The 15,217-nt window shown below is 40.1% G+C and overlaps 2 protein-coding genes across 7 annotated transcripts; both read left to right on the top strand.

The window, feature by feature from the left end:
• Window positions 1-799: 799 nt before the first annotated feature.
• On the top strand, window positions 800-7,115 carry abhd10b (abhydrolase domain containing 10, depalmitoylase b). Its single transcript, XM_020645525.3, has 5 exons — window positions 800-952; window positions 1,383-1,569; window positions 2,483-2,594; window positions 6,112-6,249; window positions 6,353-7,115. The coding sequence occupies exons 1-5, from the start codon at window positions 859-861 to the stop codon at window positions 6,692-6,694; spliced, it is 873 nt and encodes a 290-aa protein (XP_020501181.1). The 5' UTR covers window positions 800-858; the 3' UTR covers window positions 6,695-7,115.
• A 1,219-nt stretch (window positions 7,116-8,334) lies between these two features.
• Window positions 8,335-14,813, top strand: tagln3b (transgelin 3b). 6 transcript variants are annotated; one of them, XM_065948942.1, is made up of 8 exons: window positions 8,335-8,485; window positions 9,373-9,588; window positions 10,182-10,356; window positions 10,486-10,588; window positions 10,677-10,795; window positions 13,015-13,148; window positions 13,256-13,318; window positions 13,478-13,563. In XM_065948942.1, exons 2-7 carry the CDS (start codon window positions 9,409-9,411, stop codon window positions 13,262-13,264), a joined length of 720 nt encoding a protein of 239 aa, XP_065805014.1. In that variant the 5' UTR covers window positions 8,335-8,485; window positions 9,373-9,408; the 3' UTR covers window positions 13,265-13,318; window positions 13,478-13,563. The 6 variants fall into 6 exon arrangements, with proteins under 6 accessions (XP_065805014.1, XP_065805017.1, XP_065805016.1 ...); XM_065948943.1 differs by lacking the exon at window positions 8,335-8,485 and adding an exon at window positions 8,565-9,212; XM_065948945.1 differs by lacking the exons at window positions 13,015-13,148; window positions 13,256-13,318; window positions 13,478-13,563 and adding an exon at window positions 11,372-11,696.
• The last annotated feature ends 404 nt before the right edge of the window (window positions 14,814-15,217 follow it).

The following is a 15,217-nucleotide window of genomic DNA, read 5'->3' as shown; positions in this document are numbered from 1 at the left end:
GAAGATAAACACACCTATGTGTCTATTTATTTATTTATTAAGGTTTTTTTGTTCTAAGGTCAATACATGGAAATAACTTGTATTCTGCCACTAGCCTTTCTTACAATAAATGACTATAAATAGTTTTATTATATCTATTTTGTTGTGTGTTTGTGTTGTTGTTTTGTGTCACTTGTATTGGCCCGTTAATGTATGTGCCTGGTGGTGCATTACTTTATAAGCCTTAACCACTTCCAAGGACATAATGGTCCGCAATCTCCCGGGCCCCTTATTTTGGGGGTCATGAGCTGAAAAGTTTGGGTAACTCCTGGTTAATTTTACCCTTGATGAGATTATGACTAAAAAACAAAAAAAAAAATAGGAATGTCAATAATAATATGTATTATTATTATTATTATTAGAAATTCATCCCAGATAGCTAAGTGAAAGCAAGTCCAGGGTAATGGTAAGTCAAGTGTAGTCTTATACGTTTTGAAGTTATCTGCTCTTTTATAATTCACTGCAAAACTAATATGACTATGTAATTTGTAGAATATGCATTGAATAAAAATGTGTTCTTAAAAAATGATGAATTTTTAAGCTTGCTTTTTGTTGTGCTGTGTTGTGTCATGTTATCACATGATAGGCTACTTAAAGTTAAGTATATGTATTATTTTCTTAATGCAAGAGTAATGCTTTACAATTTTGAAATAAGTCATCTAGTTGCTACTTTTACTCTTACTAAATAGCTCCTGCACCACTCCTCCACAGAGCTGTGCTGTGGTTCCTTTGTCATGGACTACTCCTGCTCCTGCTCTGAGAGTAAACGAGTCACCGCTGCTACTCTCGCGATAGTTCCTCAGTGGGTCGAGGAGCAGTATGGCAGCCGTGGCGCTGAGGTCCTGCCGCAGAGGACTTTCACATATTTCAAGCAATGGAGGGCTCGCTGCTTTGTCTTTAAAGCGTCTTGAAGGTTTGTTTAAGTCTCCGCTTGGCTGCAATGAATTACACAACGCTTGAGTTTCACGTGAGGAGATTTAAACGCCGCGGAGGGGGTGTGGCTCACTCACTGCGTCGTCTTACAAAATTTAGGGCAGTAAACGTCGCGGTGTTTGCGCCTGTGTTGTGTGCTTTGCGCCGTCTGAGCTCATTCTTGTGTGTGAGAACATTTCGACATGAATTCCTGAAATAGGAGTGTCACATTGCCTAACTTATTTTTTATGTGTGGTCGATCTAAACCAAAAAAAAAAAAAAAAGCCCCAAGCTTGTAACTTACCTTTACCAATATAAAGGGGTGTGTTTGTATTCAGTTAAAATATGTAATTTAGATAATATGCTGTACATTGAGTCATTTGCATAACATGTTTTGCCAAAGCTGTAATACTTTGCACTGTGTAAACCAGGAGGTAGGAGACACAAGTCCACAGTCCAGTATGCTTCACGGCCAGACCTCCCCAAGTTGGCCTACAGAAGAACGAAGGGGAAGAGTCCAGGAGTGGTCTTCCTCCCCGGATATGGCTCCAGCATGAATGGGCAGAAAGCTGAGTCACTGGAGGAGTTCTGTAGGTCACTAGGACACTCATATCTTAGGTAAGACATTCAAATTAACCTCTGATAAAGGATGCATGCTGTGACCATGCCCTGAAAATAATCTCATAAACCAGAATGTATCATATCTAAATGTCAACCCTCATACATCAAATATCAGTCCTGGATGTTTTCAGTCTTTAATTGTATTTTTACACACATCAGACACATCTGAAGCGCCTGCTGAACATTACAAAGGTTGCATTGATCATTTAATCGTATTAAACAGAATATCATAGTTGTGTCAAAGGATTGAAAGAACCTAAATTAAAATACAGGAACTCAGAAAGATGTATACTACCTGCATACATCCACAGTTTCATCCTACATTAAGTGTTGAATAAAATGAAATTGAAGGATTAGTTATATTTCTGTAAGACAGCTACTGCCAAGGCCTTATTAAGGGTGTTTGCTCACTGACATGAGTTGTGCTCTCAACATGTACTATGCCGTATGTTTTTCTGGATATAACTGAGGGATAAGATGTGATTTTCTTGACTTAAAGAGATCTTTATAATAAAAGTTGGTTATATTCAACAGATTTTGGAACTCTTTAGAGTCATTTAAAAAAAATCAGAGGCCAAAATAAGAAACGCACTATAAAGATCCAGTGACTAGTGACGGCTTTAAGACAGTGAATGGTAAAAGGGTGGATTATATTAGTCAGTATTAAATCTAACTATTCTTAGTTTCTCCAACCATTTCAAATCTATCAATTGCAAAGCCTCCTCTTGTGGTGGTGGCATTGAAAATGCATGCATCCGTTTTACTGAATACTCAAAAGGCTGATCCAACATTTAGTATATTAATTATTAATTGTACTTATTATGTCTGAAAACAATTAAATGTGGATTCTTATGGCTTGCAATTGTTTTAACGTCTGATGCCCATTGCCTGTTCCATTTATTGTTTTCAGGTTTGACTACACAGGACATGGGGCCTCGGAGGGGGTGCTAGCAGAAGGGACGATTGGTACCTGGAAAAAAGACGTCCTCTTCGTGTTGGATGAGTTAGTAGAGGGGCCACAGGTAAATATTTCTTTTGGGTCATACCCCTTTGGAGATGACTGTCGGTTAGTAATCAATGAAGTTCTGAAAACTTTGCTCAACAGGGATGGAAGGTGAACAGTTTCATTCAGAACAGTTTTAGACTTACAACAGGTGTGGATCTATGTGCTTTAGAAATAGTGACTCCAACGCTTTCCTCGTGTTAGTGTGAGACGTGTATGTAAGGAAGCATATTGAAACGTTGGATATATGTAAACAAGAGGGCTAAACTCTATTTTCAGTGAAAAATTACGGTAACTTTTTTGTTTTCGTTCAATATGCAGGCGTTGAAATACAATAGTATGACGTTCAGGATAAGCTACAGCCAAGTGGTCCGTCCTACCACAGTAAAAGGGTTTAGGTGCTGTATTTAAAGACTATCAGAGCCACATAGGCAGTACGTGGAAGGCCGCAAATGTAATCAAGCTATAGATAACAAGAAGGAAAAGAAAAAAGTACAAATAAAATTCAATACAATTAGAAAGATGGTCATCATAGGAAATAAATAGCAATATAATTTTTACCTTCCCTTGTGGAAAGATAAAACCAGTTTTAAGAGTGTGTAGCATATTAATATTCAACTTTTTGTAAGATGATTAAAGATCTTTCAAACATCAGAGCTTTTCATAGAAGCTGCTAAGATGGCAACCTGATAGAGTGTGAAACATGTCAGAAACACACCTTTGTCAAGTATGTATATTTTATTTTTCTGATTTTCCAATAGTAATGATTTTGATTTTATTAATTGTATAGATGACTTTTCCCAACATAATGTGCAGCTGATCACCTCCAACTTTTGGTGGCTAAATGTAATATGAAGCTAACTGGCAATCTAGAGTTCCAGTTAAACTGTCAAACAAGTCATCACTCAGTGAAATCTCTCTGCAATATCGTGACACTGAAGGTTGGAGCTGAATAACCGGGCAGCTAGATATAAACTAAGGATGGATGAATCAGACTCACTTTCCAATATCTAAGCTGTAACATTAATAGAGTTCTCATAGAAACAACACTTCCCTCATTCAGCTTTTTTAGACTCCTTTCATTTACACACGTCCTATAAAATGTCCAGTTTTTAGATAGTACACATACTTTGCAAAAGGAATGAATCCAAATCTATCTGAGCTGTATAGATTGCGATCAGCTGGACTTTTGCACATTGTTAACTGAATCAAGACTTCAAATAGTTAACATTTTGGACAGCTTCCTGAGCCCATAAAGAGATTGTTTGATCTGCTCTTTTGATTGGGCACTTTTATCAACACAAGACACGTCTCTCATGTAATGGCGTTGGCATTTGAAAAGTTCAAAAAGAGTGCCTTGGAGTTTTCTTGGGCTTTAAAAATGTAATTCCTAATTTAAACCCTGACAAATGTATACAGTTCTGATGTTAAGCTCAGGCTGAGGTTCCATTAGTGAACTTTAAATAAATGTTTGTAAATACCCTGCATGCTGCATGGAATCAAAATATGTTTCTGGGATACAAAAAGTTAAATTACCTTGACAAAAAAGTTTTTCAATATCCCTCATTGAACAATCCAGTCTCCATGAAACACTGACATTGTACCAAGGTTTAATTAGATACAATCCTCCATTGTCATTGTCTGTTCACTGGAGGTTTCATGTTTCCAAGTGACAGCTGTGTAAATTACATTACATGTAAAGTGCATGGCTCAAAACTACATCAGATTTCGCAAAATTCTCTTTGTAGGTTTCTGTGTTGGACGGATGTGAACAAAGAAACGTTCTCACTTCAGCAGATCTTCAAGGATTCAAACTGTGAACATAGACAGCTGGTCAGTGAGGGCCATGAGAAGTAACTTACACAGAACAGTTATTTTAAAGGAAAGGGACTTTTAATGTATTTAGAGTTATAAGAGATGTACTGGGCCTCATTCACCTATATTTTCTTAAGATCGTTCTTAAATTTGTGCTTCATAGAAAACATAGAAACATGGCCTTTATGATGAGAATAGAGGGCCATGTGCATACAGCACACACACTGATTGAAAAGAGAAGTCCAGAGTCAGAAATGCCCAAATTAAAATCTTCAAGTGAAGGTGACCCGCACGCCAAGTTAGAAATACTGAAGTAGTTCTAAAATAGATGTGCTGATCAAAATTAAAGGTGCACTATGTAGTTTTGGTAGTGAAAGTTGAAAGTTGGAGAAGTAAAACTATGCTACATTTTCTGAACTAAATGTTTATGAGATCGTCGATATCGATCACAGGAAAAAATGTTTCCCCGGAACAATGGAGCTAAAAAGCTACGAGGAGAGTTACGCTTTCACTGTTGTGCGCCCACCACCATAACTTCCCACCTAGCATTTTATATTTAACAGTGTTCCAGGGACCACAGTTTGTGTATATAGTTATGAACATATACCACATAATCTGTACATTTCTCCAACTTTCACATTTCTCTACCAAAACTAAATAGTTAAAGGTCCCATATTATGCTTTTTCTGGTTTTATATGCCCTTTAGTGTGTTTTCCAAGTGTCCTGTGCATGTTTAGGCACATCTATGTGCAAAAATTCAAAGTCTGCAGAGACGCGGCTTCTCCTACCTCCTCCTGTTAGCTGTAGCATTAGCCGCATGTAACGCTCGGTTCTAGCCCCCCTCGATAAAAATTTGTCAGTGCGGCATCATTGTCAGTGTGAGATCACTGATCTAAGCCCATTGGCTCGTTGTGGCAAGCCCTGCAGCTCATGTTGAAATTTCTGAGAAGCGTGCTGAGCAACTGACCAATAACGACAGAGCGGATCGGCAGACCAATCAGAGCAGACTTGGCCCACGTGGGGTCTAACAGTGTGGGCTCAACAGAGCGTAGCTGACGGACTCAGAGCGTAGAGGGAGCAGTACATGAAAACAGACACTTTTTTCGCACTTTAGCTTTTGTGAATGTACAAAAGTAGGTACATAGATTAAATATACAAACCCCAAAAAGGGCAGAATATGGGCTCTTTAAACCCAAACAGGCTGATTGATTACATGATATTTAGTTGCATCAGAAGATACACAATATATGACTTCACACTGCATGATTGAAATACAAGTTGACCATATTTAAATCATGTATTAATACATGTTATCTTTTAATCTAGAAGTGCAAAATGAAGAAAAACACAATAACAAATAAATATGGCCTGCCATATCAGCACTCAAACAGTGCTCCCTCATGTTCTTAGATTCTGATCTTAGCTAACAAAAACACATTTCTATTGAAGAACTGACCAAGAATGAGGCTCATTTAGATCTTTACAAACAGTGACTCCAAAATAGGGAATTGAAATGAATATAATTAATTGAATTTCCATGTGTCGTGTTTATTGTATGTTCCACCATTTGTCCAGAAGATGGCACTGTGCTACCATACTTGTGGTATCATTAGTCTTCGTCTGCCATGATTGTTCTGCACGAGTCTGGATGGTCTTGTGAATAAGTATGAATAAGAATGAACTAGGAGCTTAACAGTTTTTTTGTGGTGTTTTTTCTTAGATATTGGTGGGTTCCAGTATAGGCGGTTGGCTCATGCTGCTCGCAGCCATTGCAAGACCAGAGAAGACTGCAGCACTTGTAGGCATCTCCACTGCTGCTGATCACATTGTCACATCCTTCAACGCTCTTTCTCTGGAGGTACGAATAAAAAACATGATCACAAAAATCCTATTTTATTACTTTCATTTAAAACTTTGGTAGTGTTTTGATTGACTGTGATTTGTCCATGTTGAATACACAGACACGCAAAGAGTACGAGGAGAAGGGGGAGTGGACCGTGCCCACCAAACATTCAGAGGAGGGTTTTTACAAGTTTAACATGGACTTTCTGAAGGAGGCAGAAAACCACTGTGTGCTCCAGAGTCCCATCCCCATCACCTGTCCAGTACGGCTCATTCATGGGCTGAAGGACGAGGACGTCCCGTGGCACATCTCCATGCAGGTTGCAGAACGCGTCCTCAGCCCTGACGTGGACGTCATCCTGCGGCGACACGGCCAGCACCGCATGTCTGACAAAGATGACATCAAGCTCATGGTCTACACTATTGACGATCTCATAGACAAGCTGACCACTTTGGTCTGAATACAGGGGCGGGGGAGTGAGCTTGAGAGGTTGCTGAGATAAAAGAGAGAAAGACTTTGTTTACTTGGAAGTCGACCCTCAAGAATTTACCAAACAATGGCATGCGTCTCCGCCAAATACGACCTTTTATCTCCTTGTACTTCATCTGTCATTTCAACGAGCCGTTACAGTGCAAACTACATTGAGGGGAGCTCTCCTGTTAGCTGTTAGCCCCTTATATCTTCAGGTTGCATTTTGTATGTGTTCCACGTTAATATACGGAGTGTTACGTTGGTCTTTACTAGGTCTTCTGTTGCTGCTGTGTACCGCTGTTCTCATCGTTTAACTGTTCTCCCCTCCCTCTTTACTTAGATGGATAGTTTTCCTGTGCCTTTTTTAATCACTTTTCAACTGTTTTGGCCAATAAAACCTCTGCACATTACAGTGCAGGTCTCAGTCTGTTACCACAACAACCACAACACAATCATCTTAATAATCTAAAAGTAGTAGAGGTAATTGAGAGCTGTATTACAGAAAGTTAAGTACTCTTAAGTGGTTTATGCATTTCTTAGCTAATCTGTTTACTAAACAGATTTTGTTTTTTATAAATCAGGATTTTTCTTTCATGCAAATCCAGATTGAATTACAGCAAAATACTGACAGAAACACTATTAGCCACACATAAAAGCATGGCAACACAAAGAGTAGTTCTATATAGTGAGTTAAAGTCAGTATACTCTCTACTGTCTTCTATCGAAAGTGTGTTGGCTGCATCCATGAAAGGATCATTTTTGTTAGCAGAACATTCTGTTACATGACTCATTCATGTGGCCTTTAGCCACGGTGAGGCCTGCAGAATGGAGCCATCTGACTGTTGATTATTAACATGTAATTGGCCACGAGCTGCACTGTGCTCAATGGGGCGAAGCCAACCACTTAACCCTCCCAGATCCACTTAACTGCAGCGCTGACCTTTAACTCATGCTTGAGCTATGTAGCCAGTGATTTTTGTTTGTGTCAAAACTAAAATCAAAATCAATTTATGGGAGCATTTAGGATGACCGTTGAATGCCAGCAGGAGAGATAGCGTAAAATACATTGCATAGGGTGATGTTTTAGAATATATATATTTGCTAAAGTTTTACATGAAAGCAGGTTTTTTTCCCACTAAGGATCTTTGTGAACCAGGGGATGGTACATTAGTAATCATCCAGTAAGTATTCATTTTGTTGTCTTTCTTAAAAATGACTCCTATCACTGAAGCTACTTAACACACGATAAAGAAATCAAAGTGTATGCCTTGTGTAGAAACTGGTTAAAACAACTATTCTAACGAGATAAAACGGCAAACGTGCTACTATATTTGCCATTTTTCATGAGGCAAATTTTTATTTTTATTTTTTTTAATATTGTTTGCAGTTGCTTAATGACCAATATTGACTTTTTGGGTGTCTGAAACAGGATTGACTCAATTTGGTATTGTCATGCGCTTTGCTGATGCTCATTTCATGATGCAAAGCTGAGCACGCACTACACTGACCACTGTCCGAAAGCGGTGTCGCGTCGCATTTCGTGTTGGAGAGTCTCTAGGGGACTCCTCCTGGAAGAGCTGGCATATAAAAAGCAATGACTCGCCCCTCCCGGACAGACTGGACCCAGCCTGCCCCCCCCCCCCCCCCCCCCCCCTCCACCCCCCACGCGCCCGTGCTGCGCTTCATGGATGCTTCAGCACTTCAGCATCCTCAGCCCTGCCCAGCTCAGCGGAACTGAAACACGTTGACTGCACGGACAAATCCGACTCTCTCCTTTTTGGTAAGTGTACGTAGCTTGTGTTGAATGATACTTCTTTAAACACATGCCATAGTGTGTATGAAGTGTTTGTGCAAGCGGTGCAGTGTCGCAGCTTAGTGCTTTGGCTTTGCGCAGTTGCCTCCGGGTTAGTTAAATGTTTAAACAAGCTGCAGGATATGTAGCAATGTGGCGTCCTTACATTAATGGAGGATTCTTTTTTTTTTTTTTAAGTAACTGAATTTAACTGAGAGAATTGCTCCCAACAACAGATCAGTGAAGAGTTCACATTTACCTTTTACATGCGCCACAAGGGACTGACGTAATCAAATTTAACTCAATCAGGCTAAATATAGAGCTGGAGGAATGAATGGGTTGTTTTTAAAGGAAAAAAACTTTCTGCAAATACATTTGATAATTTAGTTTGCGCCATCGCCATGATGATTGCCTACTGGAGGTCATAATTGCACCATCCTCTCACAGCGTGCCGGAAACGGGCTTGATTGTTGCCATAGCAATAAGAGGGCTGGTCTCTCCCCTGTGTGGGACAGCAGCCATGACCACACCCTTCACTGCTACAGCTTGGATGGGCTGTGCCTGGGTGGGGTGCTGAGCTGTGGGGGACAGGTGCTTCAGAGAGACTGAAACCTGGCGGAGTGGTTTTTCTTCAAACACAGAGATAGCTTCTTGAAGGATTTCAATTCTACAGAAAAGTAAACAAATGAGAAAAAAGGAAGGAGGAAATATCAAAGTAAGAAGAGTAGCCATCCTTTAGCCATTTATAATACAAAATGACTTCTAAAAACACCCTGCTTTGCTACAAGAGTCATTTCATAGTAACATGTTTTTAACAGAATGTTTGCAGGTTGTTACAAAGTAAGGTAAATTCAGCTTCATGTGTTTTCTTCAAGCCTTTACCACACTACTAGAGAGTTGTGAAAGCAGCTATGGCAAACAGAGGGCCCAGCTACGGACTGAGCCGAGAGGTGCAGGAAAAGATCGAGCAGAAGTACGACAATGACCTGGAGCAGCGGCTGGTGGACTGGATAGTTGCACAGTGTGGAGGAAACCTGGAGAGGCCACAGACGGGAAGACAGAACTTCCAGAAATGGCTGATGGATGGGACAGTGAGTAGCTGAAGTACATGGTCTTAAAAATAGAAGTCATCGTTTAATTATTAAAGCTAAAACAAAGCAGCTGGAGCAGATTTAAAAAGCCAGGATAAAGTGTCTAAAAGATTATTTTATTTAATTTTTCTCTTTTTTTTGTTTTGTTTATTGAAAGTATCCTTTGACAAATGTTTTGGTCCTCACTTCGCAAATGTAGACTTTTGCACTCAATCATTTTGGTAGCGTTGATGGGGGAAAAAAAACTACATTTCTGCAGTGGGACCCCTAAGCACTATAAGACCTAATTACCAACCAATTATGAAATGAACCCTGTATTGTCAGGTAGTGTCTTCTTTCTTTGACACTGCAGCTGACTCTAATGTTGGAGGAATCTTTCAGGGAAATCCATCAGAGACCAGAGAGAGTCGTCAATTTTTAGGAACTAAAGCAAGTAGCTAAACAGAGAATAGTGCAATGCAGCAACAGAAAATAAAGCATTTTCACTGACAGAAATTACTTATATTTTTGTATCGGCTTCATCAACTAAATCTAATCCATTTCTTTCTGTGCTCTTAGGGAATGCTTCATATTTCTGATTTCCTCTGTCCCAGATCCTCTGTAGGCTCATCAATAGTCTTTACCCAAGGGGGAAGGAGCCGGTCAAGAAGATTCTAGAGACGCAGATGGCCTTCAAACAAATGGAGAAAATCTCTCAGTTTCTGCAAGCAGCTGAAGCTTACGGAGTCACAACCACTGACATATTTCAAACTGTGGACCTCTGGGAAGGTGATTTACCCTTGATTACCTACCATGCATGTACGGCTGGATCAGCATCTTTTCTTTCATAGTAGTTTTTACACTAGAGAAGTTTTAACAGCATTGCCATGACAACATTCTTCATTATTCTGGCTAAAGGAAAGGACATGGCAGCAGTGCAAAGAACCCTAATGGCGTTGGGTAGCGTGGCTGTCACTAAGGATGATGGCCATTACAGAGGAGACCGAGACTGGTTTCACAGGTAAAAAAGAAAGTCACTGTAACAACTGCATACCTGCTGTGCCAATGTTCCTCCACATCTGTTCATAACTGCTCTAAATCATGTTTAGGAAAGCCCAGGGGTATCGGCGAGAGTTCAGTGAAGAGCAGCTCCGCCAGGGCCAGAGTCTGATCGGCCTGCAGATGGGCAGCAACCGCGGGGCTTCCCAGTCTGGTATGACGGGCTACGGTATGCATCGTCAGATCATGTAGACCACTAACTACAGTAGCTAACCTGTTCCCTTGCTTCAACACTTTATTTTCGACTAATACCTCCAAAACTGTAACCTTCATATCCTTTCTAGCGCCTGCTATGTTAACCTCGATTTTCCTGGAACTGCTGCTTTCCTAAAAAGAGGGATCTGTCTTAAAAAATGATGTCATATACTGTAGATCTCCTTCTGCCAGCTCTCTTCCTGTCCCTCTCTTTCCTTATGCCATGTGCTGTATTACTTCTTGGCTATTTTCCCCATGGTCAGATGATTACTTAATGTGATTTCAAAGATGTTCTACAACATTTTAGTCTTAATCTAGAGAATTTAAGATAAAATCTCTATACAAAACAAGCCATCAGTGTTATACTGTACACATATTAAATCTGGAAAAATGTTGCAGCATGTTATTGCTATTTATTTGTATATATGTATACATTTGTTTCCATTTCTCACTGGTCATTGTGCTAGGATGGTAGGTTACTGTGTCATTATTTAGCCTTAAATCTAATGGAACTCAGTGACAGATGATGCCTCTGCTATCTTGTCTGTAGACTTGTTGCAGTATCCTCTGTAACCAAATCAACCTCACGTTGTGCCTGGTTATGGGACTACAGAGACTGGGTCCTGATTCGTTGTCTACAAATTCTAAATGAGTTTCATTCATTCTGAGCCATGTCGTTGTTATTTGTTTGTTAGATTACATCTTTGTCTATTTTGTGTCCTAGTAAATAACTGAACATGTCTGAAAGTGACGTTTCTGGATAAAGACATTGCTTGAATGTGCACTTTTATGTATTGCCATGTTTATATTTTTGAATATATTTATATCTGGAGGCTTGTGAGAAGATGAACTGAACAATAAAGTATGTGAACACATATTTGTGTCTGTCTGTGTAACACAAGCTGGGTAACTTGATAGCCAGGAAGTATTTAAGTATATGCTGTGTGTAGACTTTTTTTCTTATCTTGGTTTTATGTTCCAGCTCCTCCCTTGTGCCCATCCCTGCTGTCTCTCCCAACTGTACACAATCTAATAAAGGGGCAGCAGCATAATGATTATGATGGCTCCTTTACCTATGAAACCTTACTCAAGCTGTGTTAAAGCTTTGCCTTGCAGAGTGACCTTGAGTAAGCTATAAAACCCCTAGCTGGTCCAGAATTGCTTTTGAATCTCAGATTGCACCTTTGTGGTACGGTTAAAGCAAAAAACAAGTCACCAATACTGTCAGAAAATATTTTAAAAAAATGTTTGGTTGCGATATTTAAGAATAGCTGTAATCTTCCATTTCATTTTTGCACCTTTTGTGAGCCTGTGTGAATTCACGGACCTAATGTCCACTCTAAATATGCACTGAAATCCATCCAGCATAAAGACAAACTGAGGCACACTATCATTAAGATAAGCAGAGACCTTGGTTGAGGAACGAAAGGTCACATTTTATGTCAGTGATCAAGTTTATGTAGGGCCAATTCTTTCTGACTGTTGGCATTTAAAGATGCTTGAATTAACATTTTAGCAAGCTATTAGCATGCAATCGCTAAACCAAACCTTATTACATTACAGTTTCATCCTTTTAAATTGTAAATAAAAACAATGGCTCATTAATTCAGGTCATCCATTCCTGAAAACAACCCCCTTTTTAATGAACATTTAAAGATTTCAATCTTCTTCAATCTAGTTGTTTATCAACATGCCAAGATTTGTTAAGGTTCAGTTTCATTTTTGCCTAACTGAATAAGAAGGCAGCATATGAGAATCTGTGTGTACTTAATTATGTCTGGCCTGCACATACAGCTTATTATTAGCCTGAAGCAGACTATAGAGGCATGTGAAAGGGCACAGGTGATGTGTAACTGACCGACTCAATAAGTAAGCTGAAAACCCAGCCAGACCAATGGAATGGCTCTGTGGACTGAGGTCACTCTTGTCCAAAGTTCTTGTCCAGATTATGTTTTCTTTGGTTAGTGTCTTAGTTGTCACTGAACCTCTTAAGTTTTCCTGATAGAAAACGATTTTGACATTCCATTTCTGAGTGTTTGCTTTGTGGTAAAGAGGCAAAGTTATGCACTATTTTAGACTTCTTGTCTGAAAGTCTTGTCATTTTTTACATCAGTTTTGTTAGACAGGTGCCTCAGGCACAATGTTGCAGATGAGGTTTCAGGTTACTCTTTTACTCCTTCTATTTATCGCCAGATGTGTTGCACAAGAAGAAATCCAAAATAAAGGCTGTGTTTGTGGATACCCTGGAATACCTGGGGACCCCGGACACAACGGAACACCTGGCAGAGATGGCCGAGATGGACTCAGAGGTGAAAAAGGGGATCAAGGTAAGTCTAGAAGAATAAACTTCTTTAGAACTTCACACCATGTCCATTTTTCTGTATCTAAGGGTTCAACGTTGTGATTGATATCAACAATCATTTATGACACAAAGGTGAAATAGGACCTGTTGGACGACCAGGCAATGACGGCCATAGAGGAGACAAAGGAGAGCCTGGTAAATGTCCTCTGAATAATTGGAAGATTTGTAACGTGTCTAATACCTCTACTTGAACCATCTATTTAAGCTTTACATGCAGCTTTTTAGCCTATCTGGTTTTGTAGAACATTTATGCACACTTTGTCTTAAAGGATTTGATGTGCTTGTCATTTACAGGTGAAGTTGGCCTAGTAGGGCTCAAAGGAAAAAGGGGAGATAATGGAGAACAGGGTTTCCCTGGGAAAATGGGGCCCCAAGGAGTCCAAGGGCCCATAGGCTTGAAAGGAAATAAGGGAGAACTTGGGCTGCCTGGACCCCAAGGACATAAAGGGGATTTGGGGCCTCCTGGACCAGAGGGTCCCAAAGGGGAGATTGGCCTTCGAGGTGACAGAGGCATTCAGGGACCATTAGGACCTCCCGGCAGGTCAGGGCCTAAAGGGGAAATCGGGGTTCCCGGCCACAAAGGCAACATTGGTTATCGTGGTGAAAGAGGGTCTCGAGGGGAGAGAGGTGATAAGGGGGAGAAGGGAGATGCTTTAGTTATCTCTAAAAGCGCCTTTTCTGTGGGACTCACAGCTCATTCTAAACTCCCAGCGGCTAACACACCCATCCGGTTTGACAAGATTATTTACAATCAGCAGAGTCACTACGATCCACAAACGGGAAGATTCACATGTTCTGCAGCAGGAGCCTACTTCTTCACCTACTACATCACTGTCTACTCCAGAAACGTGAAGGTGGCTCTGGTGAAGAATGGTGCAAGGATCATCCACACCACAGATAACTACCAAAGCAGTGAGGACCAGGCAGCAGGGGGCGCTGTGCTGCACCTGGACGTGGGGGACAAGGTGTGGCTGCAGGTGGCTGGTGGAGAGCTGTCCAATGGGCTCTTTGCCGATGAAGATGATGACACTACTTTCTCTGGGTTCTTAATCTTTGGGGTCTAAAAAAAAGGCATGACTACTTTATACTAGGTCATCATAGGTCAGGAATCAGCTGGATCAGTCTGCCTACAAACTTGAGTGACAATGCATTGTGCAGTGCTGGAATGTACCGTCAACACAACTAATAAATGAATCTACTTAAATACAAATGGGGCACATGTATTTCACATCATTATTACCACTTTATGCAAAAACTCTTCATTTTAGAGTGACACATCTGAGCCTTTTAAATCCGGCACTGCTTTTATTTGACTAGTCAGTTTTTATGCAACTCATTTACAGACTTATAAAATACAGCTTCATATTTTTGCATCTGTGTTAATAACAAATAATAATAATAATAATAAAGTAAAGAATAGAACACTCAATCGTCCTGCAATTTGGTAGTATGCCTTTCAGTATTTGTGATATATACTTATACCTCTGATTTAGTGAAACTTGTGTAAAGATATATTCTCCCCACTTCTAAAGCATTGTTTAAGCAATAAGTGGTTAAAAACATTTCAATAAATGATTCGTCTCTTTAAATGAGAGCATGATCTACAGTGAAATAAAAACATTTAACAGATGGAATTGAGCTTTCATGTTTGTCCCTCTTACCTGTTTAGTGTGTGTTTTTAATTACACCCAGCTGTCTATTGTGTTAGAATAAAGAACAACATTCTTCATTCAGTTTCTTCCTCTGGTATTTGGGGATAGTCATGCACAAAAAGAAATACCCGAGACATTAACTTTCACGGCATGATAAAGTGGCATGGCACGAGGAAGACGGTGCAGTGACAACTGGAAGGTCTAGTCTTTTTTTATCTTCAAAGAGCCGCAGGAAATAGGCTATACGCTGCATTGTCTTCTCCATTTTTTTCTTTCAATGAAGAGCGCTCCACTGTGGGCGGGGCCTTTCGGTCACCGACCAATCTGCTTACTTATGATTGGCTGTCAGTAGAACGGCCACGCTGCGGTCAACCAGTAAACC

Source organism: Labrus bergylta, chromosome 20 (genome assembly GCF_963930695.1).
Source record: "Labrus bergylta chromosome 20, fLabBer1.1, whole genome shotgun sequence".
In the NCBI taxonomy this organism is placed as follows: Eukaryota; Metazoa; Chordata; class Actinopteri; order Labriformes; family Labridae; genus Labrus; species Labrus bergylta.
This window is presented reverse-complemented; position numbering and strand designations above follow the sequence as displayed.